The 17,098-nt window shown below is 50.8% G+C and overlaps 2 protein-coding genes across 7 annotated transcripts in view; both read left to right on the forward strand.

Annotated features, from left to right (window-relative positions):
- Window positions 1-13,144, forward strand: part of LOC116815632 (uncharacterized) — a 43,556-nt gene extending 30,412 nt beyond the window's left edge. Inside the window, exons 2-6 of one of the 6 annotated variants that reach the window (XM_075071610.1) lie at window positions 6,545-6,583; window positions 7,859-8,054; window positions 8,797-8,923; window positions 10,154-10,267; window positions 10,565-13,144. In XM_075071610.1, coding sequence (XP_074927711.1) covers window positions 8,031-8,054; window positions 8,797-8,923; window positions 10,154-10,267; window positions 10,565-11,841 — 1,542 coding nt within the window. In that variant the 5' untranslated portion in view covers window positions 6,545-6,583; window positions 7,859-8,030 and the 3' untranslated portion in view covers window positions 11,842-13,144. Of the gene's footprint in view, window positions 1-6,387; window positions 6,584-7,858; window positions 8,055-8,796; window positions 8,924-10,153; window positions 10,268-10,561 lie in introns of those variants that run through there. The other 5 variants (XM_075071608.1, XM_075071607.1, XM_075071611.1 and 2 more) reach the window with 5 other exon arrangements.
- LOC116829487 (uncharacterized) overlaps window positions 1-17,098 on the forward strand; it is a 193,036-nt gene that overhangs the window by 57,192 nt on the left and 118,746 nt on the right. The gene's annotated exons all lie outside the window — the stretch shown is intronic.

The raw sequence follows: 17,098 nt of genomic DNA on the forward strand, positions 1-17,098 counted from the left end.
CTGTTAATGCATCCCATAATCACGTTTGCTTTTTTTGCAACAGTATCACACTGTTGACTCATATTTAGCTTGTCGTCCACTATGACCCCTAGATCTCTTTCTGCCATACTCCTTCCTAGACAGTCTCTTCCCATTCTGTATGTGTGAAACTGATTGTTCCTTCCTAAAACATATTTAACTGGGCTGCCTGGGAGCGAGCCCAAGGCTGGGTTGCTTTAAGGGAGCTGTGCTTTGGCCTCTGTGTAGCCAGTAAGGTATTGTGGAAACTGTTTCTTGTTGACTAGGTGTCATGGTATAATTCCGCACCCTGAACCTTAGCGTCCAAAAGATGGGGTCACCAGCATGAATTCCTCTACGCTTGATTACCAGCTTAGAACCTGTAGCGCTGCCACCAACCAGGAATTCCAGTGCCTGGTACACTCTGGTCCCCCCAAGACCTTGCCCGGGGAACCCCAAGACCCAGACCCTCTGGATCTTAACACGAGGAAAGAAAACCCTTTCCCCCACCATTGCCTCTCCCAGGCTTCCCCTCCCTGGGTTACCCTGGAAGATCACTGTGATTCAAATGCCTGGGGGAGGTCCACCAGAGCCGCGGGACCGGCGAGCCAGTCCTGCACCTAGGGCACCAAAAACCCTGGCGCCGCTCCTGCTCACCGGCTAACAAGAAGTCATAAAAGCAGCTTCCTGAGGCATTCCGGTCTTTGTATCACCCCCTCAAACACCGGATTGAAAGATGAGTGGTTCTTTACAACCTGCCTCCTCAAATTACAGGTTCTTCTGATCCCAAAGGACCCGCCACACACTCAGATCTTACCCAAAAATCACACCGTTGCCAATCCTTTCGTATATACAGTTTAAAGGTTTATTTATAGAAAGAGGCTCAGGGCAGGCTGAAATATTAGCTGGGGGCCTGGTGCTGTCAGCAGAGGTCGGGCCCACTCCCGCAGTCACTGGTGTTGGGTGTGATTTGTTATACTCTTATGGCTTATTAAAATATGTGTATGTTAAACTCTACATTTAATTTGTAAGGACAGAGCAGCAATTCAAAATGGAGTCTGAACCACCATTTTGTAACCTCCATCTTGTGACCTCCTTTGTGCTCTGTCATGCTGGCCTAGATCATCCTTAATCAAACTGTTTTTTTCCGCCACTGGGCAGTCCCAAGAACAATTTTACCTCAGACTATTTCCCGCCTTTGCTGGGACCGTACCGTTTTCCCACCACACACTGCATAAAGGAACTGTGACCGTGGACAAGTGCCGCAGTCCATCCTAGTGACTGTGCATGCGCGGCTCAGGCCTTCGCGGCATCAGTGCGTGGTCGAAGGATGCCACCGTTCCTGAAGGGACAAGAAGACAGAAGACAACATTCCACCTCACCTGCTTCTGCTCCTGGGAACATCTCCAGAGGGTTCCCGGCCCGCTTCTTCCAGCCTGGTCGCCATAGAGGGACTCTCCAGTGCTCCTCCTTGGTGGGTTCCAGTTACCCAACGAGTGCAGGTCCTGGGCTTCACTGCCGCCGCCGCCGTGCTGATAGGGAGATCATTCGGGTTCTTTAGTTGGGGTTTTACGTGCTTATTGCCAGCGTGATTTTGTGTTTTGGGCCTGAGCTTCGTGCTCCTGTTGTAAGCTGCTGTTTCACTGTTTTGTGTTAACTTCCATAGCTACTGTTGATTTCATGCTTATCCCCTTCCCCTCCTTGTACTTATTCTCGCAGTATACTTACCTGTTGTTTTCTAACTTCACTTATAGTCAGGCTTTATTTCTCACACTACACATAGGGAAGAGGGAGGGTGAACTGTCTGCATACTAGTGCACCGGTGACAGATACGGCAGAGGGCGGGTCTGCTTTTCTGAGGCCTGGTCTACACTACGCTGTTAAACCGATTTTAACAGCGTTAAATCAATTTAGCACTGCACCCGTCTACACTACACTGCTCTTTATATCGATTTAAAGGGCTCTTTAAATTGATTTCTGTACTCCTACAAAACAAGAGGAGTAACGCTAAAATCGATATTACTATATCGGATTAGGGTTAGTGTGGACGCAAATCGACGTTATTGGCCTCATTATTTTACAGTAGCACTGTGCACCGCTCCAGAAATCGACACTAGCCTCGGACCATGGACGCACACCACCGAATTAATGTGCCTAGTGTGGACGCGAACAATCGACTTTATAATATCTGTTTTATAAAATTGGTTTAAGCTAATTCGAATTTATCCTGTAGTGTAGACGTAGCCTGAGTAAAAGGGGCTTGTCTTAGCTCTTGATACCTGCACCGCTATATGTATAGAGTTACCTTGGTTCCCCTGTGAGGTAACGCTGGCAGTAGTGGGAAATGGAACGAACCGCCCCCGCCCCGCCCACCCCAGCTCCCAGCCACATCGCTCAGGGGAGGGGGTTTGGAGGAAGGTGTGGGAGGGGACAGAGCAGGGGTGGGAAGAGGTGGGGTAGGGGCAGAACCTGGGATGGAGGTGAGGGGAGGGTTGTCCCAGGCTGCATATCCCCCTAGAGATGGCAAAGAAAGAAAGAAAGAAAGGTGACAGTTAAAATTGGTTAAAGGAATCTACAATAATTGCAAAGTTTTTGGTTCGGGTTTGTAGGAGTGCTGGAATAAACCACTAGCTTAAATCAAGTCTCTGGTTCCAAATCTTTGGAAGCTCCTCTGTTCCCTGGTTGGAATGCTCCCCTTAGCATAAGTGCATGGTCCAGAGGTTTAGGCAGGAAAGAAGCCGGAGCAGGAAAGAGGCCAGATGGAGGTGATTCCAAAAATTCCATGGCCTTTTTTAGCTTCTGCCATGTGGAGAGAATCCCATTGTTCTTACTGTGGAACATGACAGGTAAAGATAACGTCGGGTAATTATAGGCCTGTTAGCTTGACGTCTGTAGTACGTAAGGTCTTGGAAAAAATTTTAAGGGAGAAAGTAGTTAAGGACATTGAGGTCAATGGTAATTGGGACGAATTGCAACATGGATTTACTAAAGGTAGATCGTGCCAAACCAACCTGATCTCCTTTCTTGAAAGGTGAAGATACTTAGACCAAAGGAAATGCGGTAGATCAATTTACCTCGATTTCAGTAAGGCGTTTGACACGGTCTTGCATGGAACTGTATTTAAATGGAAAAGATGGGGATGAATATGAAAGTTGAAGGTGATAAGAACTGGTAAAAGGAGACCTCCAGCGGGTCGTACTGAAGGGTGAACATCGTCAGGCTGGAAGGAGGTTACAGTGGAGTCCCTCAAGATCGGTTTTGGGACCGGATCTTATTAACCTTTTTATTACTGACCTTGGCACAGAGCGGAAATGTGCTAATAAAGTTGGTGGACGACACAAAGCTGGGGGTATTGCAACACGGAGAAGGACGGACACATCGAGAGATCTGGACCACCTTGTAAACTGGAGTATAGTAAAGGAGAAAATAATATGAAAAGTGCAAGGTCATGCACTTAGGGATTAATAACAAGAATTTTAGATATACGTTGGGACGTATCAGTGGGAATGCAGAGGGGAGAAGGACTTGGGTAGTTGGTTGATAGCAGGATGATAGAGCCGCCAATGTGATATGCTGTTAAAAAAGCAATGCGGTATGGGTCATCAGGCGAGGTATTTCCACAAGGCGAAGGAGGTGTTAATACCATTTATCAAGGGCTGGTGAGACCACTGAATCATTGTGCAGTTCTGTTCCAGTTGAATGGATGAATTAACTGAGGTCAGACACGGGTCAGGTATCCGAGGAATGAAAACCTGCCTATGAAAGGAGACTCAATAGAGCTTGGCTGGCTTAGCCTGGCCAAAAAGAGGCTCTGGGGGATAGCAGGACGGCGCCAGGGTATCTGACGCTCTCTACGGCCGCCATTCGCCCGCCCCGCGGTCCGGTGGAGCTGCCGCAGTCATCGGCACGGTCCGCTGGTCTAAGGTCCGGGTGGACCTGCTGCAGGCATGACTGCGGTAGGTCGCCGAGCCTTTAGACCAGCGCATGTCCCTCGAAATGACTGCGGCAGCTCACCGGAGCCTTTCCAGCAGCAGACGCCCCACCGAATGACTGCGGTAGTTCACCGGACCCGCGTGCCGCCGCCGTAAAAGAGCGCCAAATTCTGGCGCCCTAGCCATTGCTAGGTCACTTAAATGGTAGCGCCGGCCTGGGATCTGCTTTAATATAATTAGGGTTAACGTAGGAGGGAGACGATTATTTAAGCGTGTACAATGTAGGCCAAGACGAATGGGTACAACGGATATGAGGAAGGTATGACTTGAAATTAGATGAAGGTTTCTAACCATAGGGAGGAATTCTGAACAGCCTTCTGAGAAGTAGGGGCAAAGACTAATCTGGCTTTAAGATTAGCTTGAATAAGTAATGGAGGGATATATGAGGGGATAGTTTAATTTGGGCAATTGTCTTGGAGATCAGCAGAAATCTGCTCAATGGTCTGTGAGGGATGTTGGATGGATGGGAACTGAGTTACTGCAGAGAATTTTTGGGTGTGGCTGTGAGTCTTGCCCAACATGCTCAGTTTAGCTGATGCCATATTTGGGGTGGGAAGGAATTTCTCCAGGCGGATTGGCAGAGGCCCTGGAGGTTTTTTGCCTTCCCCTCAGCGTGGGGCATCGTCTTGCTGGTGGATTCTCAGCTGATGGCTTCAATACACAATTTATGAGGCTCAATAACTCAGTCAATGGGTTCGGGGGTTAAAAAGTGGATGGGTAGGCGTTTTCTGTGGCCTGCATTAGGCAGAGAGGTCACAGGATCATATATTGGTCCTCCTTCACCCTGGGGAGGCTAGTCTATAGATGGCAGTATGAGTCAACGCATTGCACTAATGTTCTTAATCACAGCAGAAGCTATTACCCACACTCTAGTTTGAACCTTCACAGGAAAGTCCATTAGGTGCAGCTGGGCATCTTCCGTGGGCCCTTGTGAGCAAAGTGTACCTAGATGGGCCATTCAATTGACTAGTCCTTTCACAATGTGCTGGCTAAATACTCATGGGTCTTACCATAGGGGCCAATCTTTGAAATACAGGTGTGTGGCTAATATTCATATCTTCAGGTAGAGAAATTATACATGCAAACAAATAGCATCATTGTCTTCAGCAAATGGTAACCTTTCCATAGACATCTTACATGTCACACATTGTACAAGATTTGTGGCAAATATATAACAGTGGTTGCAACAGTGATCTCTGTGGTCATATTTTAATCAGAACATCACACCACCCAAACCCAGGGGAGGTGGAGCTCCAAGGGGCAGGATCTGGGGCAGGGTTCAGGGTGGCCTTTGGGGTGGACGGTACAGGCAGGCAGCCCACCAAAGAGGACACTCTGTGCTGGGTTTGCCTGATTCCCACCTATCATGATGAGAGCCTGCTGGGCTGAGGTAGGTGGCAGGCAGGTGAGCAGCAGTGTCTGGAGCGAGGGACCCCAGCTGCAGGAGGCTGTTGGAGGAGGAGCTGAGCCAGGTGATTCATCTGGAGCAGGGGTGCCCCTCCTCTGCTCTACTGCTCCTCCCCCCACCTGGGTACCAGTCTCCAATGAGCTGGGGTGACACCACAGGGACAATCTGTGGGTGCTGCAGCCTCTGGGTCTGGAGCTGCTGGCAGCTGCTTGTGTCTGAACAGGCCTTCGGGTACCTAATGCTGAATGGTTTCTTAAAGAGACAGTGTGCTCCTACACTCACTCAGACACACATACACTCCCCCACTCCCCCCAAACACAACACCAGGGCTCCCTGTAGCCAGGTTACTTCCCACCTGGGCTGTACTATGAGGCAACAGCAGCTGTTTCTCTCCTGCCCTCTGGGGAAAGTGACCTGGGTGCGGGGAGCCCTGACCGGGCTCCTGACTCCCCCGTCTCACAGCCCACTAGGGGTGCACAGGGTGGAGAAGCAGCAGTCCAGCCAAGCAGCAATGCCAGCTGCCTTAGGCATCCAGGTCAGTTTCCCCACGTTGGTGCAAGAGGCAGATGTGGGGTTGGCTTGAGGGGAGACTCATAGTGCAGGGGTTAAGGGTGCAGGAGGGGAATGCAGGGACCGGGGTGAAGGGACATGCATAGTGCAGGGGTTGGTGTGAAGGGGGCATGGCGCAGAGTTTAGGGGCACAGGAGGGGAGTGCAGGTGTTGTGGTGAAGGGGGAACACACAGAGGAGTGGTTCAGGGTACATGAGGGGGCAGGGGTTAGTGGGGAGTCTGGGGAGCCAATGGAGGGCACCAAATGTAAGTTTGCCTGGGTGTCATTTTCCGGTGTGCAAGGCGATGAGTGTAACAGGGGCCGGACTCAGAGATGCTACAGAGCGACCCCTTCAGCGCTAGGACCCAGGGGCAGCCGGGAGGCGGCTCTGTCGGGGGGAGCGAGCGCTGGGCTCCGGCCCGGCAGCAGGAAGTGACTCGCAGCCGCTGCGGTGACTCTGGCTCCCAGCGAGATCCCCGAGCCCCGGCGGCTGGTGCTGGGAGCCCGGAGCCCTGGCTGCAGCCGGGAGAGGGGAATCTCCAGCAGGGCCCTTCCCGCTGCTCCCCAGGAGCCTCTCCCAGGCCAGGGAGAGCCCAGCCCGGCCGCCCTGCCCCGGGGGGCCCGCTCGGAGGGGAGGTGAGAGAGACCGCCCCCCCCCGGCTGCAGGGGGCGAGGCTAAGAGGTGCGGGTGGGGTCAGGCGGGGGGAGGGGTGGGGGGAGGAGGCGTGTGGCTGCGGGGGCAGGCTGGGATGGGGGCGGGGGCGCACTGAAGGGAAGATGTGGGGATCGGGGGATTGTGGGCTGGAGGGAGCGAGGCTGGAGGGGGAAGATGTGAGTGGGGGGAGGCGACGGGAAGGGGGGGTGGGAGACTGGTGGGGGAAGGGGCAGATGCCCAGGTAGCTTCTCGCCCATGGGTGTGATGGTAGGGACTGTAGGTGTGGGGATGAGAGGGGGGGAAACACCTTTGCCGGAAGGTGGACAAAGGAAGGGGCCGGCTGCAGGGGAGTTAAGTGACACCACGTCTAGACTACGCACGGTATCGTGCTTAAAATCGATTGCTCGGGGATCGATATATCAGCGTCTGATCTGGAGGGATATATCGATCTCAGAGTGCACTTAGATCGATTCCGAACTCCACAAAAAACGGAGTTCCGGATCGACATGGGAGCCGCGCACCATCGATCCCGCGCGGTGAAGCGGGTAGTAAATCGATTTTAGATTTCGATTTCAGCTATGCTATCTCGTAGCTGAAATTGCGTATTCTAAAATCGATTTTCAGGCGAGTGTTCGTTTTGGGCGTGGTGGTGGGAATAAAGGGAATCCTAAGCTGTGGATTCAAGTACCTGAACCTCAGAAGAAGACGGAGGAGTCCTGACTGGTGCAACAGCTCTGCTGTAACCTGTGTTCTGTTTGCTCCAATAAACTTCTGTTTTCTGGCTGGCTGAAAGTCACTGTGGGTCCAGGAGAGGGTGCAGGCCGGACTCCCACCCTCGCGTGACAATGGGACATGAGCGGGGAGGGGCGAGAGAAGCTTTTCTCCTCCTGGAACTGTCAACCAGCTTTGGCAGTGGATGGGGCGGTATGTAACCCCTCAGGCACAGAGGCTGAAGGCAAACCCAGCGTCCACCCCCGCGCTTCCAGTGGTTATTGTCAGACACACCGTGCTGGTGGGTCTGCCCAGGCCCTGGTCTGATTTCCCTGCAGGATTGCAGATCAGCCACACGAGTCCAGACAGATCCTGGTGGCTTGGCAAGAGGGAGGTAGTGGATCAATAGACGGGGGCTGCGGGGAGTACAGGCAGCTCAGTTCTTCTGATGTTGCCACACAGGGCTCCGGTTGTTGCTAAGGGGGAGGAGTTTACATGCATTGGAGCAGCTCCCAAGTGGCCCTTTGAATTCGCTCTTTTTCTAGTGTTTGGCTCAGAGATGCTGTTACTGGAGGTCTGAAGAGTCTGGGGGAATCGGGTTGGACATGGACTGAAGCCCTTCTGTAACGCCCCATCACCCCTCTTGCCCGCAGGCTTGAGAATCAGTCACATATCGCTCCAGATCGGCCCATCTTCCAGGAGACGAGGGAAAGGAAAATGGCTGTACAAGAGTCAGCTCAGGTAGGGGATTCTCAGGAAGCGGCTGGGTGGGGCAGGGGGTGTGGATCAGTCTGCTGTTTTTTCTGAGTAGGCCCATTGGTGGGCGGGGGGAAAGGAGACTGGAGATAACCCCGTTTCTCAAACAGGTACAACCCCCTCAGCAGGGCTGGGAACATTTTCCATGCTCCCAGTGCTGGAGTCTGAACCCATTAGCCAGAGGGGTCTCAAACTGGGGGTCGGGACCCCTTAGGGGGTCACACAGTGATTCCATGGGTGGGCGCAAGCTGTCACCCTCCACCCCAAACCTTGGTTTGCCTGCTTCATTTATTATGGTGTTAAATATATTAAAAAGTGTTTTTAATTTATAAGAGAGGTTGCATTCACAGGCTTGCTGTGTGAAAAGGAGTCACCAGTAAAAAAGTTTGAGAGCCACTGCATTAGCCAGAGGCTGCTGTGAAATACGCAGGGAAGCTGTTGGGATTCCTGTCCCCATCCCTGGCTCAGAGCTCTGCTTCCCATATCAGCCTGTGGCTGGCAGGTGTGTGGAAAATGAGAAGATCCTGCCCTGCTCCGTGTGCTGGGGGGGGACAAGGAGCTCTCACCTTCTCCCACCCTCTGAAGCCTCCTGGCTGCTCTGAGCAGGATGAGGGTGGGATTCTGCTACTCTGGACTCCCAGAGATTCACTTTTTTCTTTCTTTCCCATGAATAGCGGGATTGCAGCTGGGCCCGCAAGTGCTGAGTGGGGGACTCTTGTTGTTCCAGATGCCGGTGACCTTCGAGGAGGTGGCTGTGTATTTCACCCAGGGGCAGGGGGCTCTGCTGGACCCCGTTCAAAGAGCCCTTTACAGGGACATCATGCAGGAGAACTACAAAACGGTGACCTCACTGGGTAAGTGTCACGAAGTTCCCGGGCAGTGTTCTGGAACTGCTCCCCACAGAGCCAGTCAGGACTTTGGGGAGCCTCCTCTCCCTTGGAGCAGACTATCTTCAGGGCAAGAAGCTCACACGGCTTCACCTTCCTGGGTCTGACCTTGGAGAATTCAGCATATGCCCCTCCATGCGCTTCCCATGGTGAGTTCTGGGGTCCTGGGGAAGCCAGAGGGTCCTGCACTCCCACTTCGCTTCGCAGTCAGACGTGACTCTTAGCCAACCGGTAAAACAGAGGTTTATTAGATGACAGGAACATGTTCTAAAACAGAGCTTGTAGGTACAGTGAACCCCTCAGCCTGATCCATTTTGGGGCCCAGCGAGCCAAACAACCCTCTCTGCTCTTACTTCCCATCCCCAGCCAGCCCCAAACTGAAACCCCCTCCTTTCTGGCCTTTGTCCCTTTCCCGGGCCACAAGGTCACCTCATCTCTTTGTTCATCTTTAGCTATTTCCTTGCAGGAGGGAAGGGGCCCAGCCATTTGTTGCCAGGATACAAAGTGTTGGCCATTTATGCACACTGGAGACTTAAGAAATGCATAGGGGAAACTGAGGCACCTACACAGTATTCTGAGGAAACATTAAGAAAAGTCCCACTTCGTCACAGTAAGGGAGTCCCGTCCCCTCAGATACTAGAAGCCATGGGGTCTGCATATCTGAATCTGATCAGGTTCTTCCCTGGTCAGTTAGATCAGAGGCGAGTGGGTTCCATAATGCACAGCTGCCATGTGAGAGAGACTTGCATCTGTGTGCCCTCTGCAGTCGGACATGGGTGTCAATACTCAATGGACAAGCTAATCCATCCCCACCCCTCCAGCTTTCAAAGGGGCATACACACACAATCTCTGTTCACCTCCATCCTTGGGACTAGCTCCAGCCCTGGGGAGGGCTCTGGTCTCTGCAGGTTTAGAAAGAGGCAGGGGTTTAAGTGTAGAAATGTGTGTGAGTCAGCAAGGCCCCCAGAGCGCACAGGTCCTGGGAACGCCTAGTGAAGGTATGGTAATAATTCAACTCACCTCCCCAGACAAATTCCTCTGGCAAGGAGGCTCAATGACCATGTTCCTGGCGTCTTGGATTCCACGTTGCTCCAGCAGAGCACAGGGACAGGTTCCACTCACGGAATGTCCTTTGTGACAAATACTATCTCAATCCTCCATGCACCCTTATCTGGTCTGATTTCACCTCCTGTGCAGGATTTCCCATTCCCAAACCTGAGCTGATCGCCCGGTTGGAACGAGGGGAAGAGCCATGGGTGCCCGATCTCCAGGCCTGCGACGAAAGAGAGATCCCAAGAGGCACCCGCACAGGTGAGGACTGACACAGAAACCATCTGGAGAATGAAAGGAAAAGTTGAGAATCCCAAAATATGGTGTGAGTGACGTCCTCAGTTCTTCCTCATCTCACCCAGGGCAGGGCTGTAGTCAGCAGATATCGCTCCCGACTTTTCACCTATCCTGTGAGCTGCAGGGGTGTTTGGGTGAGAAGTGGAGGCAGAATCCAATTGCTTAGTCTTCACAGCGTTAACATGTTGGGTTTTCCATCTGTGCTATTCCTCTTTCTCCCCAGCACAATGACTCCTCTCTGGATTGTGTCTCTCCCAGCAGGTGCTGAGCGAGGGAGTGAGAATATGGAGGGGAATCATCATGAGGAAGTTCCTGGGGAAGTGGAACCGCAGGGGACCTTTGTGGGAAGAGCTGAAGGGAATTTTTCCCAGTGTGTGGAACAGGGAGAAGCCTGGCAAAATTGGCACAGGTCAGAGAGGGTTCTGGGAGATCACTCAAGGAAGAAAGTGGATGAATCTATTAACAGTGGGGGAGGAGACAAGGATCCCAGAGCGCAGCAAACAAATCCCAATGAAGAGACAGCATGGCACTGCCGGCAGTGTGGGAAAGGATTCATTGTGAGATCACAGCTTGTGACACATCAGACAATCCATACTGGAGAGAAACCTCTTCAATGCTTGGACCATCGCGAAAGTTTCAGTAACTGCTCAGATCTTAATACCCAGGGGGGAAGCCACAATGGAGATAAGCCCATTCAGTGCCGCGAGTGTGGGAAATGTTTCAGTTCTAAGTCAGCACTAATTTCACATCAAGAAAGCCACACAGGAGAGAGACGCCATAAGTGCTTGGACTGTGGGAAAAGTTTCAAGCGGAGGTCAGACTTCCTTAAACATCGGGTAATCCACACAGGAGAGAGACCCCATAAGTGCTTGGATTGTGGGAAAAGTTTCAAGCAGAGGTCACACGTTCGTAGACATCAGGCAACCCACACAGGAGAGAGACCTCACAAGTGCTTGGATTGTGGGACAAGTTTCAAGCAGAGGTCACACCTTCGTAGACATCAGGCAATCCATACAGGAGAGAGCCCTCATAAGTGCTTAGACTGTGGGAAAAGTTTCACACGGAGATCAGACCTTGTTAGTCATCAGGCAATCCACACAGGAGAGAGACCCCATAAGTGCTTAGACTGTGGGAAAAGTTTCAAGCGGAGATCAGACCTTGTTCATCACCGGGCAATCCACACAGGAGAGAGACCCCATAAGTGCTTAGACTGTGGGAAAAGTTTCAGGCGGAGATCAGACCTTGTTCATCACCGGGCAATCCACATCGGAGAGAGACCCCATAAATGCTTCGACTGTGGGAAAAAGTTTATAACGACGTCAGCGCTTATTAAACATCAGCCAATCCACACAGGACAGAGAGCCCATAAGTGCTTGGACTGTGGAAAAAGTTTCATATGGAGGTCAGACCTTCTTAAACATCAGAAAATCCACACAGGAGAGAGACCCCATAAGTGCCTGGATTGTGGGAAAAGTTTCAGAGAGAGATCACAGCTCAATAAACATGGGAGAATCCACACAGGATCTAAAGTTCTGTGACAAGTGACCAGAAAGGATTAAACAGCTTGCATGCAGCTGACTCATCTCAAGCCTTGTTACACATCAGGCAAGCCACACAGGAGAGAGACTTTACAAATGCTTGGCAGGTCAGAAAAACTTCAGTAACCGAGAATCCACATAGGTATGAAAGACCCTAGGAATAGTTTGACTGCAGAAAAAAATTCAATTTGACCTCACACCTCAGTGACTCACAGAGCAGAGAGGCCTTGAATGTGGGGGAAGCTCATTAGGTGCTCCTGAAGTATCAGCATCCAGAAATCCACAGAGGGAAGAAACTTCTGAGATGTTCTCAGTGCAGAAAATGCTCCAAGTGGAGCTAACGCCATGTTGGACATCAGAGATTCCTCCACACAGCAGGGAAATTCTCTCAGGGCCCTGACCAGGCCATAATAACAAACCCATTTTCTCGTTCCTACACACATCAGGGGCGTTTGGCTCCCAGGGATCCAGCTGCCCATCGCTGCGGTGAGGATCCAGCAGCAGCTGGCCAGTGACCCTCTGCTTAGTCTAAGCAAACCCCAGACAGACGAGGAGAAGCCCCGATCAGCCCCTCCTCCCTGCTACAGCCCTGGCTGCTGAGCTGATGGCCCACAAGTGGGGAAGGGACAGAGAAACTCCTCCAGCCGCTCCCTCTGCCTGGCTGAAGTTCCCCCCTCTCCCTTTCCCTCCCAGCCAGGATCCTCCTGCCATGGATCTGAGCAGAAGGATACTTGGGCCAGGCCCCACCTTCACTCTAGACCCCTGTCTCCACCCCCCATCTTCCACCAGCCCCTGGACTGGGCTTTGGGGGAATCAAATGTCCCTGGCCTGAATCCTCCAGGGTGCTGGGCTCTGGGGGAATCAAATATTGAGGGACCAGGGCTTTGAGTTTTGGGGGGGAACTGGGGATTGAATGGCTGGGGCTGGTGGAGCTGGGTGCTGGGGCTATCAAGTGTTTGGGGCTCATGGGATAAGTGCAGAGGGAGAGCACAGGAGCAGAGAGGTGCTGCCTCTCTTCACTCAGTCCCACTGCCCCCTCTGCATTCATACAGCGCCACTGAGAGGGACTGGTTCCCACAGGACCTATTGTGGGAGGCCTGGAGATCCCACCTCTGCCTCCGCAGCATCAGCCCCTGAAGTTCTGGCTCCGCTAGGAGGTGTGGTCGGGATTAGCCAGCAGACCTCTGTGACCCTCCGCCAGATTTCCTAGTGTAAACTCACTCTGAGCATCTTATGTGCTCTGACCAGTGTTCCCTCACCTTTTACATCTGTCGGGGAAAAATAAACCACCTCTATATTTTGATCAGACAGCCTGAGGCACCTTTATTGAATATACACCTGTGCACAAGTGGAGGCCAGTGTGCTCCCGTGCAAGAGTTAGGCTGGCCTCCAGAACATGATTATGTCTTTGCTTATATAGCTGAAAACCGCAAATTAGCATATTTTATTAAGTCATTGGTTATACCTTTTATGGTTACTCATGTGGCGTATATTGCATAAACAATTAAGCAATTGCTTTATTTGGTACATAAACCCCTATAACTCCTCTAAAATGCAAGCATACTGTGTTTCATTTCCGTACAGATAGTCCCCTGACAGTCAGGCGGCCTTGACTATTCAGACACCCCTACTTGCGGTTTTTGTTTGGCAGACTAAGCAGGCCTATTTAGAGTCCTTGTGACCTGTGTCTAGTTCCCCAATTCCGGCCAGATGGCTTACATGCTGATAAATCGTTTTCTATATTTTTTGTTAATATGTCATTAGTGCATGCATTTATTTTTATCAAATAATGATTGAAGCAGGCTGTCTGGACATTAGGTCGGGTTGTTAGGGAATTTCCATCCAGGCCTCCTTCCATGCTAATAATTGTTAGTAGGAATAATAGACTAGGGGGCCTTTTCCCTGACAACTCCCTCCTTTTTGATGCCTAATTAATCACATTTTACGGCATCAAATACCTCCTCAGGGATATTTGGTATTTCTGAACGGGGATTTTCCATAGTTTCGAAAGTTGAGTAAGTATCTATACATGGGACATCATCAAGAACTAAAGAGTCGTAGTAATGCACGGCCATGGAACCTGGCCGACTTGACAGGTCCCCGTACTGGGGATAAACCCTAAAATCCATTTTATCCCACAAAACCATGATTCTTCCCCACATTTCCCTCCCTGCCACCACACTATTGACCATCTTTTGTACCATGGCCAATTTTTAACATCTTCAACCGTGAGTCGTTTGGGTTTTTCAGCTTTAGAGATCGCTTGGGTGCTTCTTCTCTTTCACAATGGAAAATCCAGGCCCTCCTTTTCACATATTGTAGGCGTTGGCGGTTCTTCAGTAGAGGGAAGAAGTTTTCTCGTCGCTTTCCGAATAGTCATAGAAAATAAAAAGGAATCATAACAGTTCAAAACAAACAATAGGAACATAAGGACAGAAATAAACCATATGGAAGGCATTAACCATTTTCGTACTAAGGCCGATTCCCTGATCCTTTGTCTAGGATCAGCCATGGGCTCGTGCAGTTTTATGACTGTCTTTTTCTGAGGTTATATCGGGGTTCTTGGAAAGGGATGTCTGCTATCCCTGAGCGTTGAACTGGGGCGACGAAAGGCTCGCAAGTTGGGTCGAGTGGCGGGGTCACCTTTTTGCAGTGAGAGGCGTGTATCCAGTTAGGAAGTCCTTGGCATTTGACCGCAGTATGCGTGGTCAGTAGAACTTGGTAAGGGCCTTTCCACCTGGGCTCCACGGAGGTCTTGCGCCGGAACACTTTGCAGCAGACCCAATCACCGGGTTCTAGAAGATGACACGCCGCGTCCCCGGGTTCTGGTAAAGTGCTCTGGACTTGTGAATGAATAAATCTGACATAACGAATTAAAGTCTTGCAATATTCTAATATAGTATCCTCATTTAGCTGCAATTCTAGAGCCTTAGGCGGTAACAGCGGGGTCACTGGTGCTCTCATGGGTCTAGCCATGAGAATCTCATGTGGGGACAGTCCATGGGTCCTAATTGGAGTATTTCTCATCTGCATTAGGACTAAAGGTAGTGCATCTGGCCACTTAAGGCCTGTCTCTGCGCATAATTTGGCCAGTTTATTTTTTAAGTCTCCATTTTTCCGTTCTACTGCCCCAGCGCTCTGGGGGTGATGGGCGCAGTGTAGGTGTTGCTCGATATGGAGTGCCTTGCAAATATGTCGAAACACTTGGCCAGTAAAATGAGTGCCTCTGTCTCTATTTATTGAGGCAGGAAGCCCAAACCGAGGGATGAAATCCTTTAACAGCTTCTTTGCTACAGTAATAGAATCAGTTTTTGCGCATGGGTACGCTTCTATCCATTTAGAGTACATGCAGACACAGACCAACACATACTCATACGAAGAACACTTAGGTAAACTTATAAAGTCAATTTGGATGTTGACAAAGGGTCCCCAAGGAGGTGGGTGAGCTGCTTGGGTAGTATGAACAGGTTGGCCTTGGTTATAAGCCAGACAGATGGAACAAGAACGGCAATAGTGTTGGGCCACACTTGAAAACTTTGGGGCATACCAGTGTTTGGCCACTGACGCAATCATTCCCTCCTTGCCTACATGGGCAAGTCCATGTGCCGTTCGGGCTAGGTAGGGAAGTAAGGCCATGGGCGTTACCAGGTGGCCGTCTGGTGTGTGCCACAAGGCATCCTCTGGATGCAAGGAGCAACCAGATTGTTTCCAGCGTTCCTTCTCCTTCGGTAGTGCTGATTCCTGTATATCTGCTAACTTCTGTAAGGAATCAGCTGGGGAAGGAGGCTGGGATGTAAAGAGAGTGTCTGCAGGGGCCGGAGACCCGGAAAGGGCCGCTTGCCTGGCGGCAGCATCCGCACCAGGGCATTTCCTCGAGTAACGTCGTCGCAGGGTTTCAAATGGGCAGAATATTTCACTACAGCGATAGCAGAAGGTAATTGTAAGGCACACAAAAGAGCGTTAACGTATGGGCCGTGGCTAATAGGGGCTCCTGTAGAGGTGAGGAAACCTCTATATTTCCACAACTGTCCGTAATCATGCACAACTCCAAAGGCATATCGAGAATCAGTAAAAATAGTAACAGAAACGCCGGTTGCCAAGCAACAGGCTCGAGTAAGGGCATAGAGTTCAGCAACTTGAGCAGATCGGGCCGTGGGAAGTGAATAAGCTTCCAGAACACTGTTTTGACTGCATACTGCATATCCGGCTACTAATTGGCCTTTTGTATTTCTCAAGCAAGAGCCAGCAACATAATACAGCAGCTCAGGGTTTTTCAACGGAATATCCAGCAGATCGGATCTAGTGGCAGACAACTCATCAGTTATGGATACACAATCATGGGGTTCTCCATCCTCTGCAGTGGGCAGAAGTGAAGCTGGGTTAAGTACCGGACACCTAGTCAAGGTAATAGTCGCGGCATTTAAAAGAAGCGTTTCATATTTAGTGAGTCGAGTATTTGAGAGATGTTGAGTTTTTCCTTTAGTAAGGAGGGCAGTGACAGCATGCGGCACTGCAACAGTTAAAGGGCTTCCTAATACAAGCCACGCTGAAGCCTCCACTAGCAGTGCAGCAGCTGCAACTGATCTTAGGCAAGGGGGGAGGGCTGCCGCTACCAAATCCAGAGAGGAACTAAAATAAGCAACGGGTCTGTTTTTCTCCCCGTGCGGTTGGGTTAAAGCTCCCAAAGCTGTACCTTCCTTTTCGTGGCAAAATAGAGTAAATGGTTTCTTATAATCCGGGAGTCCTAAAGCAGGAGCCTTTGTCAGGGCACTCTTTACTTGTGTAAATGCTTCCTCTGCTCTGGTAGACCAAGGAATGGGGTCGGCGACTTTATTTAGGGTTAACTCCAATAGCGGTCGGACAAGGGATGCATAGCCAGGGATCCATTGTCGGCAGTAGCCTGCCATACCCAGGAACCCTCGCATCTGTTTCTTAGTGACTGGCTTGGGAATCTTTTGAATGGCTAGTATCCGGGAAGAGGATAAGCTGCGCTTTCCAGCAGAAATATCATGGCCAAGGTAGTGGACCATAGGAAGGCAGAGCTGTAATTTTGCTTTAGAGATTTTGTGACCCTTTTGGGCCAATGCTTGGAGCAATACCAGTGTGTCAGTTTTAGATGCTTCTAAGGACTCAGAGGCTAACAGTAAATCATCAACGTATTGAACTAAAACGGATCCCATAGGAAACTGAATGTCATCTAGATCCTTCTTTAAGAACTGGGAGAATATCGTGGGAGACTCAGTATAACCCTAAGGCA

The sequence above is a fragment of the Chelonoidis abingdonii genome, chromosome 12, assembly GCF_003597395.2.
Source record: "Chelonoidis abingdonii isolate Lonesome George chromosome 12, CheloAbing_2.0, whole genome shotgun sequence".
Lineage (NCBI taxonomy): Eukaryota > Metazoa > Chordata > Testudines > Testudinidae > Chelonoidis > Chelonoidis abingdonii.